General features: G+C 44.4%; 1 protein-coding gene across 1 annotated transcript in view; it reads left to right on the top strand.

Annotated features, from left to right (window-relative positions):
* LOC136424154 (uncharacterized) overlaps positions 1-16,715 on the top strand; it is a 17,688-nt gene extending 973 nt beyond the window's left edge. The window contains exons 2-13 of the mRNA XM_066412641.1: positions 4,776-4,927; positions 5,958-6,108; positions 6,602-6,771; positions 7,275-7,410; positions 7,748-7,831; positions 10,195-10,358; positions 11,576-11,691; positions 12,960-13,104; positions 13,647-13,733; positions 14,563-14,712; positions 14,916-15,011; positions 15,977-16,715. Coding sequence (XP_066268738.1) covers positions 4,776-4,927; positions 5,958-6,108; positions 6,602-6,771; positions 7,275-7,410; positions 7,748-7,831; positions 10,195-10,358; positions 11,576-11,691; positions 12,960-13,104; positions 13,647-13,733; positions 14,563-14,712; positions 14,916-15,011; positions 15,977-16,030 — 1,505 coding nt within the window. The 3' untranslated portion in view covers positions 16,031-16,715. The remainder of the gene's footprint in view (positions 1-4,775; positions 4,928-5,957; positions 6,109-6,601; positions 6,772-7,274; positions 7,411-7,747; positions 7,832-10,194; positions 10,359-11,575; positions 11,692-12,959; positions 13,105-13,646; positions 13,734-14,562; positions 14,713-14,915; positions 15,012-15,976) is intronic.
* The last annotated feature ends 85 nt before the right edge of the window (positions 16,716-16,800 follow it).

Raw genomic sequence — 16,800 nt, 5'->3', positions numbered from 1 at the left:
GACTTCATTTACTTTGTACGCCCACTGCAATCTAAGACGACGCTTGTAAGGCGACACTACACGTTCGGCATAGAACAAGTACAAAAGCCCTTACCGGTGTTAAGTCCAACCCCTATCTTGGAGTACAACTGTCCGACGATTTGTGGTGGGACACCCATATCAACCACGCCACTAGCAAAGCCGGTAGGGTTCTAGGGGTCATTCGGCGCAATTTGACCCACTGTCCATCTAGGGTCAAGGCCACTTGCTACAAAGCGCTGGTGTGACCCTGAAAGTCTTACGGCGGACTAGCAGCGTGACACACATGCTCAGTGACCTGCAGTGGCGCCCCATCTCTCTGAAAGGAGGAGAGAACTACCTACGCTAGAACCGACACATACAAACACTCATACTTCCCCCGTACTATTCCCCAGTGGAACGCCCTGCCTGGCGCGGTTGTGACGGCTCCCACTGCTGAGTCGTTCCCTGCCAGGCTGGAGGTCAGTCCGCCTTAGCCCTGGACCCCCCCCCCCCCCCCCATACCCATATCAACCACACCATTAGCAAAGCCGGTAGGGTTCTAGGGGTCATTCGGCGCAATTTGACCCACTGGTCATCTATGGTCAAGGCCACTTGCTACAAAGCGCTGGTGTGACCCTTAAAGTCTTACGGCGGACTAGCAGCGTGACACACATGATCAGTGACCTGCAGTGGCCCAATATCTCTGAAAGGAGGAGGGAACTATCTACGCTAGAACCGACACATACAAACACTCATACTTCCCCCGTAATATTCCCCAGTGGAATAACCTGCCTGGCAGGGTTTTTACGGCTCCCACTGCTGAGTCCTTCCGTGCCAGACTGGAGGCCTGACCGCCTTAGCCCGGGACCTTAACCCCCCCCCCCCTACTTTGCCCCTGATGGGGCTATATGGGGGTATCAACATGTAGATGTAGAAGTAAAAGGAGGGGATGTTTTTCTTTAGTTCCGGCGTTTCCTGAGCAGTCTGTAGTCAACTCGAATTTGCTCAGGTGAAACATGCACCCAGGTGATAGCTATTATCCCCATTCTACTTGGACGGCTGCGATCGCGGTCCGACCTAGTGTTTGACAGGTCGTTAAACGCATTTCATAGATAAAAAAAAAATAAAAAAAACATTTGTCACGTTTTGCAATTGTGTGTTTAAATGTGCATGATATTCCAGACACAAAATCAAGGGTTACACAAATCCAGTTTAGGTTATAGCGAGGTCGCAGTGGGTTTGCAGCAACGTCGCAGTGATGTCGCAGAAAGGTCGTAATGATGTCGCAGCAATGTCGCAATGATGTTGCAGCGAGGTCGCAGTGAGGTTGAAGCGACGTCGCAGTGAGGTTGCAGCGAGGTCGCAGGAAGGTCACAGGGAGGTTCACTCTTCATGTCCCCCTAAAAAGACCAATGAATAAATGCTTGGTTCGTTTTCTTTGTTGTTTTCTTAAACGGTTCGCAGTCAGCGTCTTAAGCGTGACGTTCGCCAAGGCGATTGTTGTTACCTGGCTGACTCAGGTGTGACGTTACGTGACACGCATTTTGACGAGAGGCTTCGTGTGTCGAAGTTGTTGAACAGCGTTTGGTACGAAAGGCAACGCTGCCATAGACTGGGCTCAAAATTGATAGCATAACATATGTTTGTGAATATTAGTCTTCTAGGTCAGTAATAGAGTAATGTAATTAAATCCTTACCACTTGAAAATACAATGGAAATCAAACTAATTTTCATTGTATTTTTCCAGTGGTAAAGATTAAATTATATTACTCTTCAAAATAACATTACATAACATATTAACGTAATGCTCGGATGCTAAGTTGAATGCAAGGTTGAATTAATGAGCGATAACCTGTTAAGTTTTGCGTACAGCAGGCATCGTTTAGTCGTACAGGGGGTAAAAAGACAACAAATGTCTCAAAACAGGTCAGCGTCCAACTGATAACTCCTACCTAGTTATAGCCCCGTACATGTATTATCCCCAATGACGCTCTCACAAATAATGTCTGCCCATGCTATACATGCAAATGACACCTCTCATATGGTCTTCCTAACTGTTACATCCGATATGGGTTCAGAGGTCATGACCGAAGCCCTTCTTTCAGGTGCGTCAAAAACCCCACACATGATTTTAAACAAGGCTACGACGAAGACCGAAAACAACCCGACGCTAGACACCTGAATTCGGCACGCCTGTCGCAAACCAGTCGTACTGCGATCGCCAGGGGGTCCTCACAAGTTTTTGTGGTATACCACAATACCACCCCCCCCCCCCCCCCCCCTACCCCCAACAAGATGAACACCATCCTACGTCACGCTTTTGGAAAATTCCACACAACAACGCTGACGTGTCTTTCACCTGTCTGTAACCATATAAGGAGTTGTGCCCGCCCTTTTGACTTCAGCCGCTCATTCGGTGGAACGGCGAGACCGACGTGTGTTCCCGCCCACCCTCTCCCTACAAGACGCGGTACAGGGCGTCCTGCGTGTGTTCTAGCACACATTTCCTCGTCAAGACTCGTCACAGCGGAGATCTGTTCAACAAGACGACTGTGTCAAGACCCTGGCAAGTGATAAGTAGCAGTGATCTTCTTTGCATACGATTTAGAACATGTGGCTCTTACATACAAAAGCTACATCAACTATTATAATTGACCATGACCGTGAGCTTAATGTTAAGTAAAGTGCATTTGCGTCGTCGATTTAGGCGGGAAATTGTGCATTATCTTAAGCAGTTGGTAACTGAAAGGTCTTGTAGCTGTGCAAGCAAGGCAGTCGGCGTGTTCTAATGAGCGTTTGACTCTGGGAATTTTTGTTATCAAGTGTAATACCAGCGATGCCCCTCCCCCTTCAAACTGGACTACTCAGTTCGCCGTACTATATTCTAGATACTATATTCAGGTCTCCGGAAAAGACAATACAGTGTGTTTATTCTCCTAAATTTTCTTCTAAGTTGTGCTTGGAAACATTCATGTATTTGTAAATACTAGTACGCCGGTGTGAAGCTCATTTAGGATGTTAAAGCGCGTTATTGTTGGGCCTTTTCGATAGCTGTAGTCTCCAAAACAGGCTTGACTGGCTGCAATTAAGCATCAACCTTCAGGGTTGGAATGTGCTTCATTCATGAACTGTTTGGGCTCAATTACCTGTGTGCGTGTCTATCTGTATGTCTGCATAGTGCGTAACTATGTGTATGTCACGGTGTGTGTGTGTGTGTCACGGTGTGTGTGTGTGTGTGTGTGTGCGTGTGTGTGTGTGTGTCTGTGTGTGTGTGTGTGTGCGTATGTGTGTGTGTGTGCGTATGTGTGTGTGTGCGTGTGCGTGTGCGTATGTGTGCGTATGTGTGTGTGTATTGGGTCACTTGGCTAATAGAAACGAAAACCTAAGCCATTGCCAGGAAATATGAAAACGCCTGCCTCGGAGACTGACATAGCTAGACCAATTGTTACAACTATGTCTCTCGTTGAGTCTTCACCCCTGAACCCTGGCATTAAAACTGCCAGACAGGACGCCGATGATTCTATTGTGCAAACCTAGCCATGCGTTTGGTGTTGGGTTGGGCTTCTGTGGATGCAGTGAAGCGGTAACGGCACATGCTTACACACACCTCATTCTGTGCAGTGTGTCTGATATTACTTGTACAGCTTCTGTACGGATGCGAGACACCGGTGCATGCGCAATTGTGGCCCCATTTACACATACAAGCGTTTTAAAGTCGACTTGGAGTCGACTCAAGTTATGTGCAAGGAGAATACTATTCCACTCAAGTAGCGTTATCTAGTAGGAAAAGTCCACTTGAGCAGCCAGAAATTCCGCACACGCAGCCACGAGTCGACACCGTAAACTTGTGTGTAAATTGGGCCTTGTGACTTCTGATCTGTATAGATATAGTGGTTCCGGAGGCAAGGTATGTTTTGGCGCCAAAAAGCACATGCCGCATTCCTTCAGCAGACGCGTTTAACCACAGTGACTCTGTGACATTTCAGTTTTCTGCCGCGGCATTTTAACGATGTTAAACCAGGTGTTGTACCGGGGCGTGTTCATTGTCCATGGGTATTCAGTTGTAGGTTTATATTTTGTACCGCAGTCCACATAGTCTTTACTCCATGGATGACATCAGCTGTGCTGTGATAGGTTGTTTACAGCCACGTGATTATCACGTGGCTTAGCGTCCGCCATATTGTTCCATTAAACATTAGAACTACAGAATGAGATATTTCTCACCTGCCAGGTAGCTCGTGCCACTTGACGTGCTTTTCAGCACCATAGAGTCAGCTGTGATCTTCAGCCAGAGGCCCCTCCTTCACTGGACGTTTCGTCCCTCGTACTCTGGTATGCCCTCAGGATGGGGGGACGACAGGGAGGACGTCTCCACCCTGCCTCACTGCTGCTGTGGCGCTTATGCTGTCTCCTTCTTACCCCAGGCTTTTCCCTCCTAATCAATAGCCAGAAGCTGGATTTCTCCACTTCCTCCGCCATCCCCTTGATGACCTTCTTCTCAATGGCTAGGTCAGTCTGCTTAATCTGGCTAGTGAAGTTCCAGCGAAAACTCGGCACCCTACTTTCACTGGGTATAGCAATGTCCCCCCGCCCTTCGTTTCGCACTGTTGTTTTAGGTCGAGGTACTTTAGTTTCTTTCTCTCGAACGCTGTTTGGATGTTACAGTACAGACTGAACAATGGTGTTGGATGAGTGAAAAAGACGGTTATGATTATGATATACAAATATTAGGGAGGCAAATTAGTTTTGTAAGTGACATGTTGCCTTCTTTACAGGACAAACTCGCAGAAGTGCGTCCATCATGGCGACTGCTGTCAGACTGCCGGCTCGGAGCGGAGCGGAGTTCGCAGGGAAGGAGTTCCCGTTCAACAACCTGGTACTGGAGGGCGGTGGGGCCAAGGGGATAGCCTACATAGGGGCGGCTAAGGTATCATTTTTAAAGAAAACTCATCTGTTCTAAGATTTCAATTCCTAAGTACACTCATATGTATCATTTGTAATACAGTCATCAAATTTGCGAACGGTGCCACGAGATTAAGATAATAATAATAATAGTCTTTATTGCATATTCCTGCCCAGAAGGGCTAAATGCACAGAAGACCACACGTGGTCTGTAAGGAACATAATGTAAAACATAAATTGATAAAATGCTACATTCTAATGCTAAAAACTAAAGAAAAAAAAAAGAAAAAAACATACAAACTGTGGGATATTGCTAAACTAAATGATGATCACCTAGTAGTTTCATCTCTCTTTTTGAAACATTTGGAAATATGACTACATACTTTGTCCATTATATATTCGTTCTTACATGACATCAGGTATATAAAAGTATCCTGTTTTGACATTTTTGTACATTTCTTGTCTAATTCTATTATCTTAAACAACGATTGCCGCTCATCTTTATATAAGGAACAATCAATTAAAAAGTGGCTTTCATCTAATAATATATATCTGATTATATATATCTGAGAAAACATATACTATATATCTGATAATATATATCTGAGAAAACATATACAAACCTACAAAACGAAAATTGTACCTCCCGTGATTTAGTAGCCTCATCCATTGACCTCCTGACCTAGACTGTCTGTGGGTCATGTCCGATTTCTGCCAACTCTGAACTACCGCACTTCCTGTCATACTTGCAAATTGTAAATTTGTGGTGACACCATCTTCCCTCTCACTATACTGATAAATGTATTGAAACAACTGCGATCTCGAATTAAAAAAGACATAAGAAAGCAACGAAAACAAAGTTTCCAACGGTGCCGAATCAATAATGTTTTCCGATATAGTTCGACCAGATTTTTTAACATTTCGATGCCAAAAATAGCTTATCTTTGAAAACGTGTTTTCTACTTCTTATCCGTTTCCGGATTTTGGAGGACGCCTTCATCATAAAGAATATCACACTTATATCTTTGTCTGTTTGTTTGTTTGTTTGTTTACAGATTCTGGAGGACGCCGGCATCATGAAGAACATCAAACGGTTCGGCGGCACCAGCGCAGGCGCAATCACGGCCGCCCTGCTGGCCATGGGGATGACGTCAGAGGAGATGATGACGACCTTGAGCGGGGTGAACCTGTGGGACGTTTTAATGGGTAAGAGCTTGCTGAGGGGAAACACCGCCGATTTTACTTCTTTTTCTTTCTGTATCCAATTCTCTCTCTTTCTCTCCCCTTGTCTCAATTTCTCTCTTGGTCTCTCCTTCTCATGATCTTTCTTTTCCCTTACTCTTGTTCTTGCTCTTTTTCTAGCTTTCTCTCTCTCTCTCTCTCTCTCTTTTTCACTGTCTCTTTTTCTCTTTCTTCCTGTATTTCTCTCTTAATCTTGGGTGTACCAAGTGCAGCGTTTTCACCTTTTCACTATTTTTCTCTTTATCTCCTTCTTTCCCTTTCATTTTTTTCACTTTCTCTCTTTCTCCCTCTCTCTCCCTCACTCCCTCTCTCTCTGATTCTCTCTTTCCCTCTTTGTACCAAGTGCAATATTGCACGTACGAAAATGTTCAATCATGAAGCTAGAACATCCATGCGTCCTTTCATTTGTTTATGACATTGTTCCTTGGTCCCTTTCTTTATCTTTAATGGTGATCAGATGGTGGTGGACATCGTTGGATCCCATGGTTAGACTACATCTCCTATGCCAAAAACCTGATATACAACAAGGGAGCCAATCCTGGGAACGAGTTTCTCAAGTGGTTCGGTGACGTCATCAGGGAACAGGTGAAGGGGCACGGTCTGGATGAAGACGTCACGTTCCTGGAGGTGTGTATTACGTCATCACTTCTTGCATCTATAGATGGGCCCTTAAGCTGCCAGGCCCGGATATATCCGGGATGCAGAAAAATGCTCTGTGTGGCGCCCGGTTATAACCGGGATAGGGTACTGCCCGGATGAACAAAATTGCGTGCGTGTAGCGCGCAAACCCGGAAGTTGGGGCAGCTGGGGCAGTTGGGGCCGCCGGATGTAGCACGGGTATCATGAGGGAGGTCACAGGTCAAACAGCTCGATTTTGACTGAGCTGAAATTTTGACCATCGTACCTTACAGCCAAAGGCAGTGAAGGGAATAGGGGGTCAAGTGGTATAGTGCCCGGATGTATTTGTTGGTTACTGTGAAGAACTGCCACCTTGCGGGTTTCAAGGGAACGCCATTGTATTTCGAAGGGTAGCGACGTATAACTCCGGCAGCTTAAGTGTTAATGTGTGCTTGATTCATCATCATTTGATGATACAGCAGAAGTGACACATGTGACCCGCTTTGTTTCAGCTGTACAAGGTTCTAGACGTTGAGCTGTGTATCGTGGCCTACAACGTGCAGTACGCGCGGGAGTTGTACTTCCACGTCAAGACCACGCCTCTCATGAGGGTGCGGGAGGCAGTGCGCATGTCCATGTCCATTCCAGGTACAGTACTGCCTAAAGCCCCCGTTTCACTCGAAACGCGGCACGCTGGCGGCGTCGCTGCGTCCTAAAGCCCCCCTTTCACTCGAAACGCGGCACGCTGGCGGCGTCGCTGCGTTCTTAACTTTATTTGTGTTACCCTTGCCGTTGTGTAAAAAAAATGTCCATGTCCATTCCAGGTACAGTACTTCCTAAAGCCCCCCTCTCACTCGAAACGCAGCACGCTGGCGGCGTCGCTGCGTCCTTAACTTTATTTGTGTTACCCTTGCCGTTGTGTAAAAAAAAAAAAGAAAAAAAAAAACTTTGTTTATCCTTAAATTTGCCGTATTTCCTCCAACAGTGGCGTTCGAACCGTACGAGCGAGGCGGATTTCTCCACATAGACGGAGGCCTGGTGGCAAACTACCCTGTCTACTGCTTCGACGGTAAGAACCTTTAGATCTTACGTGGCCTCGTGAGGTCGTGTGGCGTAACGACAGGGTGTTCGGCCCAGAACCCTTACTCCACCGATCACTACACGAAATGGCCTCGTATCCCGGCGTATACGTACAGGGATTCCTCCGGAAATATTCCATATCCCGGTGCGGATTTAGCGTTTCCGTTAGTTTTAACGGATACGCTAAATCCGCACCGGGATATGGAATATTTCCGGAGGAATCCCTGTACGTATACGCCGGGATACGATGCCATTTCGTGCAGTGGATGTTATGTTATCATTCCTCACTTCACTCCGCCCAGGTGTAAAGATTGGTATACTGTTCTCTGTACGTGGTACTTTTGAAATAAGTTATGGAAAATTTGAGTGCAGTGCTACGTCATCCTTTACTGTCCAAAAACTACTAACTGTAAGATCTGAATGTTAAGTCAGCTTTATCAGTTATCTCTTGGACATTGATGGAAAGGAAAGGGATCTCGAACTCAAATGAACTCAATGAACATACAGATGAGCTCAAATGAACTCAATGAACATACAGATGAGCTACTCTTCCACTGGTCGTGAGAGAGAAGACAGACGCTATGTACAGTATTTACAGGTTCATTGTACCGGGGAAATTCCCCTAGCTCTTTTCGACAAGCACAATGAACAGTGGACCACGGCTTAACGTCCCGTCCTAAAGCCCCCGTCACAAATCAAGAAATTAGCTCGGCCGACTTGTCGGCGAGCTCCAAATGGCGATTTTCGGGCGAAGTACGACCGACGTCCTGTCGATTCTACGGGCTTCGGGCGAATTTTCGGAGCTCGGCCGACGTTCGCGTGTCACTGGAAGCTGCGCTTAAATTCAGCGAGGCCTCGGCGACGATTTTTGAACTCGCACAGCTCGTCAACAGTTTGCCCGTAGCTCGCCCGAGCAACGCCCAGCGCTCGGCCAATATTCGGGCGGGCATCCGAGGATTTTAGACCCGATTTTTGGTCGGTCGGAGGTCGCCCGAACTCTTCGGCCTCGTGCGAGCCTCGCACGGGCCTTGAACAATAATCGGACGACCGTCGTCAGTGTTCCGGCCGACTCATGAAAAGTAAAGCGTACTTCGGGCGAGCGTTGTGCAGGTGTTGATGGGAGCTTGGACGGGCCTCGGCCGAACTCCTTGTTGTTTATAGATAAAAGGAAACGACAGTTTGGTTTATAACATAAGATGATAAATGATACTGCAATATTAACTAATACTAATTTCAACTTGTCGAAGAATGCTGCCAAACTTTTCTAATGAAAGACAATTCAATGCAAAGTTAAATTTTCATTAAAAAAAAAAATTATAAATAAAATGTTGACACCGAAGACAATGCTTCTTGTTTCCATTTTGGTATTGGTTTGGATGTTTCAATTTGTATTTCAATGAACTGGGGCTTGACTTTTGAGCTTTGACTTCACTTCCTGAGTTTTATCTCCACAAAATGACTAGTTGAACGTCCACTGAGTCATTATAGCTCTATGTTTGTCTGCCGAGGCACGCCCAGGCGTCGGCAGGGCGTCGATAGGCTTGTCAACGGTCGGTCGAAGCTCGGACGGCGTTCGCCCGAGCTTCGGTCGATTTCTATTTGGTGAAAATTTTTGGATCGGGGTTAAACGACTGATCTGTTGGCTTTGTGGCTCCTGCACTTGTATTTTGATTGGTCTATAAAAAAATGCCTCTTTATGTGATTATTTTCAGTGTGCCCACCTACTTCACTTGTGCCCTACAGATTTGCCACAACTCAGAAAGTAAAGTTGGTCCAAATTTGAGATTGTTACCAGGCCATTTGATTCTGACTTCGTCCGTGTCCAAGAGATGGTACCGTCTTATGTGGGATTTATGATTATTAGCGTTCGACGGACGTCGCCCGAGCTCTGTTCAATTTGTGACTGGGCAGGTTTTCAGTGAAAAATACGGTCGACGCTCGGGCGAATTTAAAATTCGGCGAGCTTCCGGCGATCTACAAAATCGGCCGATGCTCGCATGTATTGTGACGCCGGCTTAAGGACTGCGATCTTTAACGGTAGCGTGCATGTCGGGTGAGCGACACAGCCGGGATCGAACCCGGGGATTCTAGTTCCAGAGGCAAGATCGCTAACCACTGGACTACGCACACTACACTATTGATGCTGTTCAAGTTCTTGCTGATCACTATTTTGCACATCATTTGCAATGCTTAGCAGTACAATGGAAACTATATGGTGTCGAAAATTTAATAATAGTCACACCTTTCGATAGAATGCTTACAGATCATCGAAGCTATTGAAATTTGTGGAATCTGGTTTGGCCTTTGCTTATCTATATAATATACTGACATTGACCGATATTCAATTATTAGGCTGGTGGCTGTCCTTGAACCCAGAAGACACCTTCCAGGCAAAGTTTGACGGGAAGTCGGAAACGGAAGTCAAGACCCTCATGAGCCCGGAGAACTTGCGTGATAAGCGATTCAGCCCTGTCCAGAACAGCAACGGCGGGGAGAAAACACTCGGGCTGATCCTGGTACGTGAATATCAGCATAATTATTATCTTTATTGCTGGTCATAGTTGTGATAGTGGCTGCTGTGCTAAGAATAATAAAAAGTGGTCGAACGTTACTCTCTAAGCATAAGTGGGGTTCGGCTAGTTTTAGATGTGTTTTAGCGATTGTCGGGCTTTCTACTTTGTCAAAGTTCTATAGAGAAAAAAAAAAGACAAAGTAGAAAGCCCGACAAAAGCGCCTAAAAACACGTAATAAAACAGCCAGAACCCCTCCTCTCCTCGGAGAGTAGTCAAACCTCAAACTGAAGACGAATTATATCGCTTTTTCGTTAGCTATTAATGCAATGTGGATTTGCTACGGCTCGCACATCGGGTCAAACCTACTCTTCTCGATAAAGTATTTTAGGTTCTATGAGCAGCAATATTAGGAATATTATCGGACACTGACTCGTCGCCGCATATATGTGTTTTGGGCCATTTGAATTCTTTCATAGAATGTTTGTTTATGCCATAGACCATAGACCTTAGACATTTGTCATCCAATATATAAAGGTCTGTTTTTGGTCCAAATTTTCTTCTTATCGGAATTGGTGTCCGAAAATAATTTGATCAGTTTGGTAGAACCGAGGTGTATTTGACCTCCTTAGAACACAAAAAAAAATCATTAGAAAGTACAAAGCCCAATATAAGGCCCAAACACACGTCAAAAAACAGCTGGACCCACTCCTCTTCTTGGAGAGTACAATATCCTGACTTGGTGTGTTTTTAGGGATGACAACAAAGTTACTTGCTTTCATTGCCGGCCATGATAAGACCCACTAAAGTAAGGCCCTAGAAAAGTTATTACCTGAACTTCAATCTTAAAAACTCTTCTCCCCCACGAAGTCACAAGGGTATACTTGATAAACATGCAAAGGAAACAGAGGGTTGTACAGCTCAAACTCGCAGAAACGTCACTCGGAAGTAAACAGACCCTATCTCTGACCTAGTTCTCGGCCATACCCATCCGCATGGCCCAACAACTCACATATGTTCTTACGCCACCTAAACTGCTGAACTTAACAATTTTCAACTAAAATGAGAAAGTTAAGACCCTACCTGCTCCTTCTAACCAAAAAAGTCTCCAGATTGGGCAAAAAATTTCAAGGAAAAGAAAGGTTTCAAAAATTTCAAGTAGGGACTACAAACAAGCTCAAAGATTGCGCAACTCAACTTTGGGATAACCCCTTTACCCCCAGTTCTCTGAGGACACGGACCCTTCGCCGCACGAGGCTGACCTGGAGGCCCGGCTGAGGCGGCTTGAGAAGAAAGACCCGACAGCCCGGAAGGTCCGCCCGGGAACAGACCTGGCATGGTACGGCACGTTCTGTTACTGTTGTTATGCTGGCGTCACAATTCATACAAGCGTCGGCCGAATTTGTAGATCGCCCGAAGCTCGCGGAATTTTGAAATCGCCCGAAGCTCGCCGAATTTCAAAATCGCCCGAGCGTCGACCGTATTTTTCAATTTTCTCGGGTGACGTCCGTCGAAAACTAAAAATCCCCCATGAGATGGTATGATCTCTTGGACATAGACGAAATCAGAATCGACTAAACTGGTAAAAGGCCAATATTTGGATCAACATTGATTTCAAAAAATCGCCCGAAGCCTGTCAGCCTGCCTGTATGTGTGTCGGGATTTTTGTAGTCAGCATAACTCAAGTAGCCAGGGTGCCATCTTAGAATACTACCGGATCTTCTGCCTTCGCCACCCTGCAAACGCAGGAGCCCCGGTAGTAATCTAGGATGGCACCCTGGCTATAACTCAAAAACCTCTAGATGGATTATGATGATATTTAGTATGTCTGTAGGTGCTGGGGAAGACCCCTGGCAAGTGGCCTTGGTACTGCAGGACAACTTCCGTTTTATTGTATCTTTTGACATGGACGTGCTATGGTCTTGTAACTTTTGTAAGGGCAAGCAGCAAAACAGACAAAGAAACAAATGATGTTTTTGGGCACGGTAACATGCGTCGTGCGATCGTCGTGCGGTTGCTAGCTTATGACACATTTTGCCGTGCAGGTGACAGGCAAAATTCAGCTGTCCTGCGACAGAAAAGGCTGTGTATAGCCTTGTCGGTGTTTGGTTCTGTCACAGCCCGCTTTAAAAACTTCTTGCATCAAAACCGAACCATTATCGCACGACGTACATGTATGTGACCGCGTGAAATATGGCATCTATCACAGAAGGAAAGAAACGATTCTAGGGTCAACAGAAATATGCTGTTCCGTGACAACCGTTGCTAGGTATCCGGTTGTTTTTTATCTCAATGAAAAATGGAGATATTGTTTTGGGTGTGTCTGTCTGTCTGTTTGTTTGTTTGTCTGTTTGTGTTTTCGGGCTACTCTAGTAAGCATAACTCAAGAACCTCTTGATGGATTATAATGATATTTAGTTTGTGGGCGGGTGTTGTGAAGCCGAAGGTCAAGGTCGATTTTAGGCCACCTGGTATGTGACCTTGGTACTGCAGCAGAACTTTTGTATCTTTTGACCTAGACGTGCTATGGTCTTGATTTTTGGGTGACAGATAGCTTGTTTACCTTGCAACGACATCTTATGTCTATTTCCCCCATGTCACACGAAGCACCTACGAAAAGGACCACGCCGAGCGAGAGGAGTTCAACAGAGAGGAGAGGAAGAGGTTTGCGGGATATGGGAACGGGCTGATCAGGATCGAGCGGGTTTACCAGAGCTCCACTCCGGACACACTTGAGGAGAACTTCATGAAGGTACATTTAAAAACAATACTTAAGTATAATGCTGATTATAATGTGTTTTTTAAAATCAATTCGAGAGCATTTTGCAGACAGAGGGCTCAATAAAATTTCGTGTTCTGTACAAAGCAGAGTTATTTTAGTTGACCTTACAGAAGCAGCTATACTTTTTGGTACCCCAGTAAGAGCTTCCTTGTCACTACGACAATGACAATGACAATGAAGTTTATTGCATATTCATGCCCAGCAGAGGGCTAAATGCATTACAGTATCGTAAGAATACTAAGAAAAATATGCTATGCTTTAACTATGATTTACATGCTTCTTCTTTCTTCTTGAAACATTTGAAGACAAATTCACAGAGTTTTTTCATTACATCGTAATCGGCTGTTGACATAACACGTGCGAACATTTCCTCCTTTGTTAAATGTGCATATCTTTGGTCTAGCAATATGGCACTAACAATACGACACTACAATCTACTGCCTGTACCTCCCTCAGTTTGAGTCAAGGAAATTGTCATATAAGTTTAAGTTGATGATATTTTGTATTTTCAGGAATTCAAAGAAGAAGACTTCGCACCTTGGGGCTGGACCAAGGCAGAGGCGTTTGCCGCGTACTTCCCACAGGTGGAACGCGGGAAGGTTCGTGATTCTTCTTCTTCTTCTTCTTCTACAATACTGCTGAGCCCGCCTTTCGGCGGATTATTAGCAGCTGGGCGTTAGTAACAAGTGCAAACAGAGGGTAGAAAGGGGGGTAGACAAGGACATGTGCAAGAACTGGACAAGTGCAACTTTTAGTGTTGTTAGTAATTATATATTTAAGATTCTATGACATTTGCTCGACAATATTTGATACATTCCATTCTATAGATAGATTCAAATACATTATAGAAGAAGAACTTTATTGCGCGACAATTGTAGCTGGTACAATGTATGGCAACTTACGTGAATGATAATTAAGCTATTGCTAATTGTTGACAGATATAGAGAACTAATCTAATCTATGACTAACAGTAAAATAGTCTATAAAACAATGTACATGCTAACGCTCTAGAATACAATATAATGTTGGTAACAGTATGCTGTGTCAGGAATGTATGATATTGTCTCGTTTTTGCACAGAGTTATATACAAACTTGCCTACATAGGTGGATATATGAACAGGGCATGATAGTATCATATTAAATATAGAAGGAGACAACCCTTACTGTGTACAAATATGTAAATATATTAAAGAATGTTTAGATCTTAGAACTAGTAGTGTAAGTGATAGGGAATGATATCGACATGTTTAATAATTCATATACTTGTACGTAGGTTAATAATTATGCATCCCATTGTTCATTGTTTGCATGTATAGATAGTCGTATAAAACCTTACGAAGGTAGCTGTACTTTTGTTGTGCAAATAAATATTGTTGTTGTATGAAGATGACCACAGTTTTATTCTTTAATCCCTTTTCCGTCCTCAGGAGCCAACTGATGAGGTTCTGAAGCACTTGAAGGACAATTGGCTGATCCTGGAGGCCAAGACGCTTTCCCTGGGGGAGAAGAAGGTGAAGACGTCCATGCAATACTACTCCTCCCTGCTGGACTTCATGGGGAAGAACGAGCCATTCGAGGTACATGAAGCACAAAAACCTTGTGTTTATTTTAAATCATGCAATTGAATCGTGTGTCACAGTTTTGGAATTGAAGACATGGTGGAATGCAGCTGTAACAAAATTGTGACATCTAGATTCGTATTTTCTTATTTAGAAATTCGAATTTTCTTATTTAATTAAAAATTACATGAAATGAACCTGTTTTGTTTCACATTAACCAGAAAGAAGACGTGAAAAGGACCATCGGAATCGACGTTGACTACGTGGGTACCATGGACTTCGACATGGCCAATGACGACATGAACTTCCTCATGGACGTGAGTTTGAAACAGATTTCTTCTCTAGGCCTCATTTGCGCACCTCTTGAGTGGCGCCGGCGTTTATTTTTGTCGGGGGGGGGGGGTATCGTGATTTTTAACTTATGGGGACCAGGTTCTTTGGCTAGGGGGCCGTACCTGCTAGGGGAACCGTACCTGCTTGCGTGACCGTATCTGCTTGCGTGACCGTATCTGCTTGAGGTACGGTGTACCGAATCTGCTTGGGGGACCGTATCTGCTTGGTGAACCGTATCTGCTTGGGGGACCGTATCTGCCAGGCCTCCGGTGCGACAAATACGGTCACCTCAGCTAGTGAACCTTGCCCCAATAAGCTGGAAATTGCAAGTCAGTGCTCTCAAAAAAAAACGCCGGGAGGACTGCAAAGGAGGCTAATCTTATCTTCTTTCTGTATCTTCTTCTTCTGTGGCAGTCCAGTCCTGGGACACTAATTGTCCTCCTCTGAATCTCTCTTGCGGCTTCGGATGTGGCTTAAGATTTTGGCCCTGGATTTCCACACGCTGCTTTTGTGATGAGGGATGCAATTATGCCTACTTTCTGTATAACAGTATCATTTACCTGATTCTGTGGCCTGAAGTCGCATTAAAATCCACATCTTATTCTGGAAGGACGAGATCATGTTCTTTCATTCAGTGCGTTTTAACAGTTTTAGGTAGTACTACCTTTTAATATCACCATTAAACAATAAGTGAAACATAATGCTTCGTGTCATATTCTGTATTCTGAATAGCAACGTCTGTCAGAGTTCAAACATTACATTTAACCTTTGCGTACGCAATATTAGCATATTTTGATCATTAGCCTCAAAGATGACAACTATGACAAAAAATATAAACTTAGATCAAATCGTACTATAAAATCTCTGTTGATCTTAATCAAAATCTCTGTTGATCTTAATCAAAATATGTAATATGTAAGTTTTTGTTCCATTTGTTTTTATCCAACAGCAAGGTGCCGCGGCTGCCGTGGCGTTCCTACGGGAATATCAGTCCGACGCCTGACTTCGGCAAACTGTTCCAAACAGTCCATGAGATTTAATGATTTATTTTGCATTGAAATTCTTAAAGCATCCATGCTAGCTAGGCTATGGTTTTGATTTGCTGGTTAGCGGGAGAATTTAAGACTCCACAAATTGTCGTATACGTCAGTTCATTATGTTTTTCGTGGGTGATTTCTGTATAAGGAAGAAAATACAATATCCCGGATCTGACTCTAAAATAGCCTGGATGCCAGTCTGCCTCCAGTGCCTACACAAGCTGACTCCACGGCTTCAGGGCCAACATGCCAACAAAGGCCCCCCTGAGTTAGACCTCGAGATGATTGATATCATAGAGATAGGGGTTCTACCATCCAGGCTATCATTAGAAACGGTTTAAGTAGATTTTTATTGGAAACTTAACTTAGGTAGGATGCCGATCGTGATAAGTGAGTATGTAATGCAGTGTGCTTTGGTAATATCACGATTCTAAAATAGAGTTATCCGCAAAGTGTAGAATCGCTATACGTCAAACGTATACACCTTGTGCATCTGTGGCTGTTAGACCTGAATACGGGGCCGCAGCAACTTGTCGACCCTTAAAAAGGGAATAAAAGTTGGCAGCTTGAAAAACTATAATGTGTCCTTTTTTTTAATCAAGAAATGTATGACGCGTGTATTCAGTTGAAAAATAAAAGCGTTCGTATAAATATCGTTTTTAACAGTGTTATTCACATCTTCAGACATTAACATGCACTACCTCTATCGATGTAGTTCTATCTTACAATATTGGCA

The sequence above is a fragment of the Branchiostoma lanceolatum genome, chromosome 18 (assembly GCF_035083965.1).
Source record: "Branchiostoma lanceolatum isolate klBraLanc5 chromosome 18, klBraLanc5.hap2, whole genome shotgun sequence".
NCBI classification, from domain to species: Eukaryota; Metazoa; Chordata; class Leptocardii; order Amphioxiformes; family Branchiostomatidae; genus Branchiostoma; species Branchiostoma lanceolatum.
Note: the sequence above shows the minus strand (reverse complement) of the source record. Positions and strands in the feature narration are given on the sequence as shown.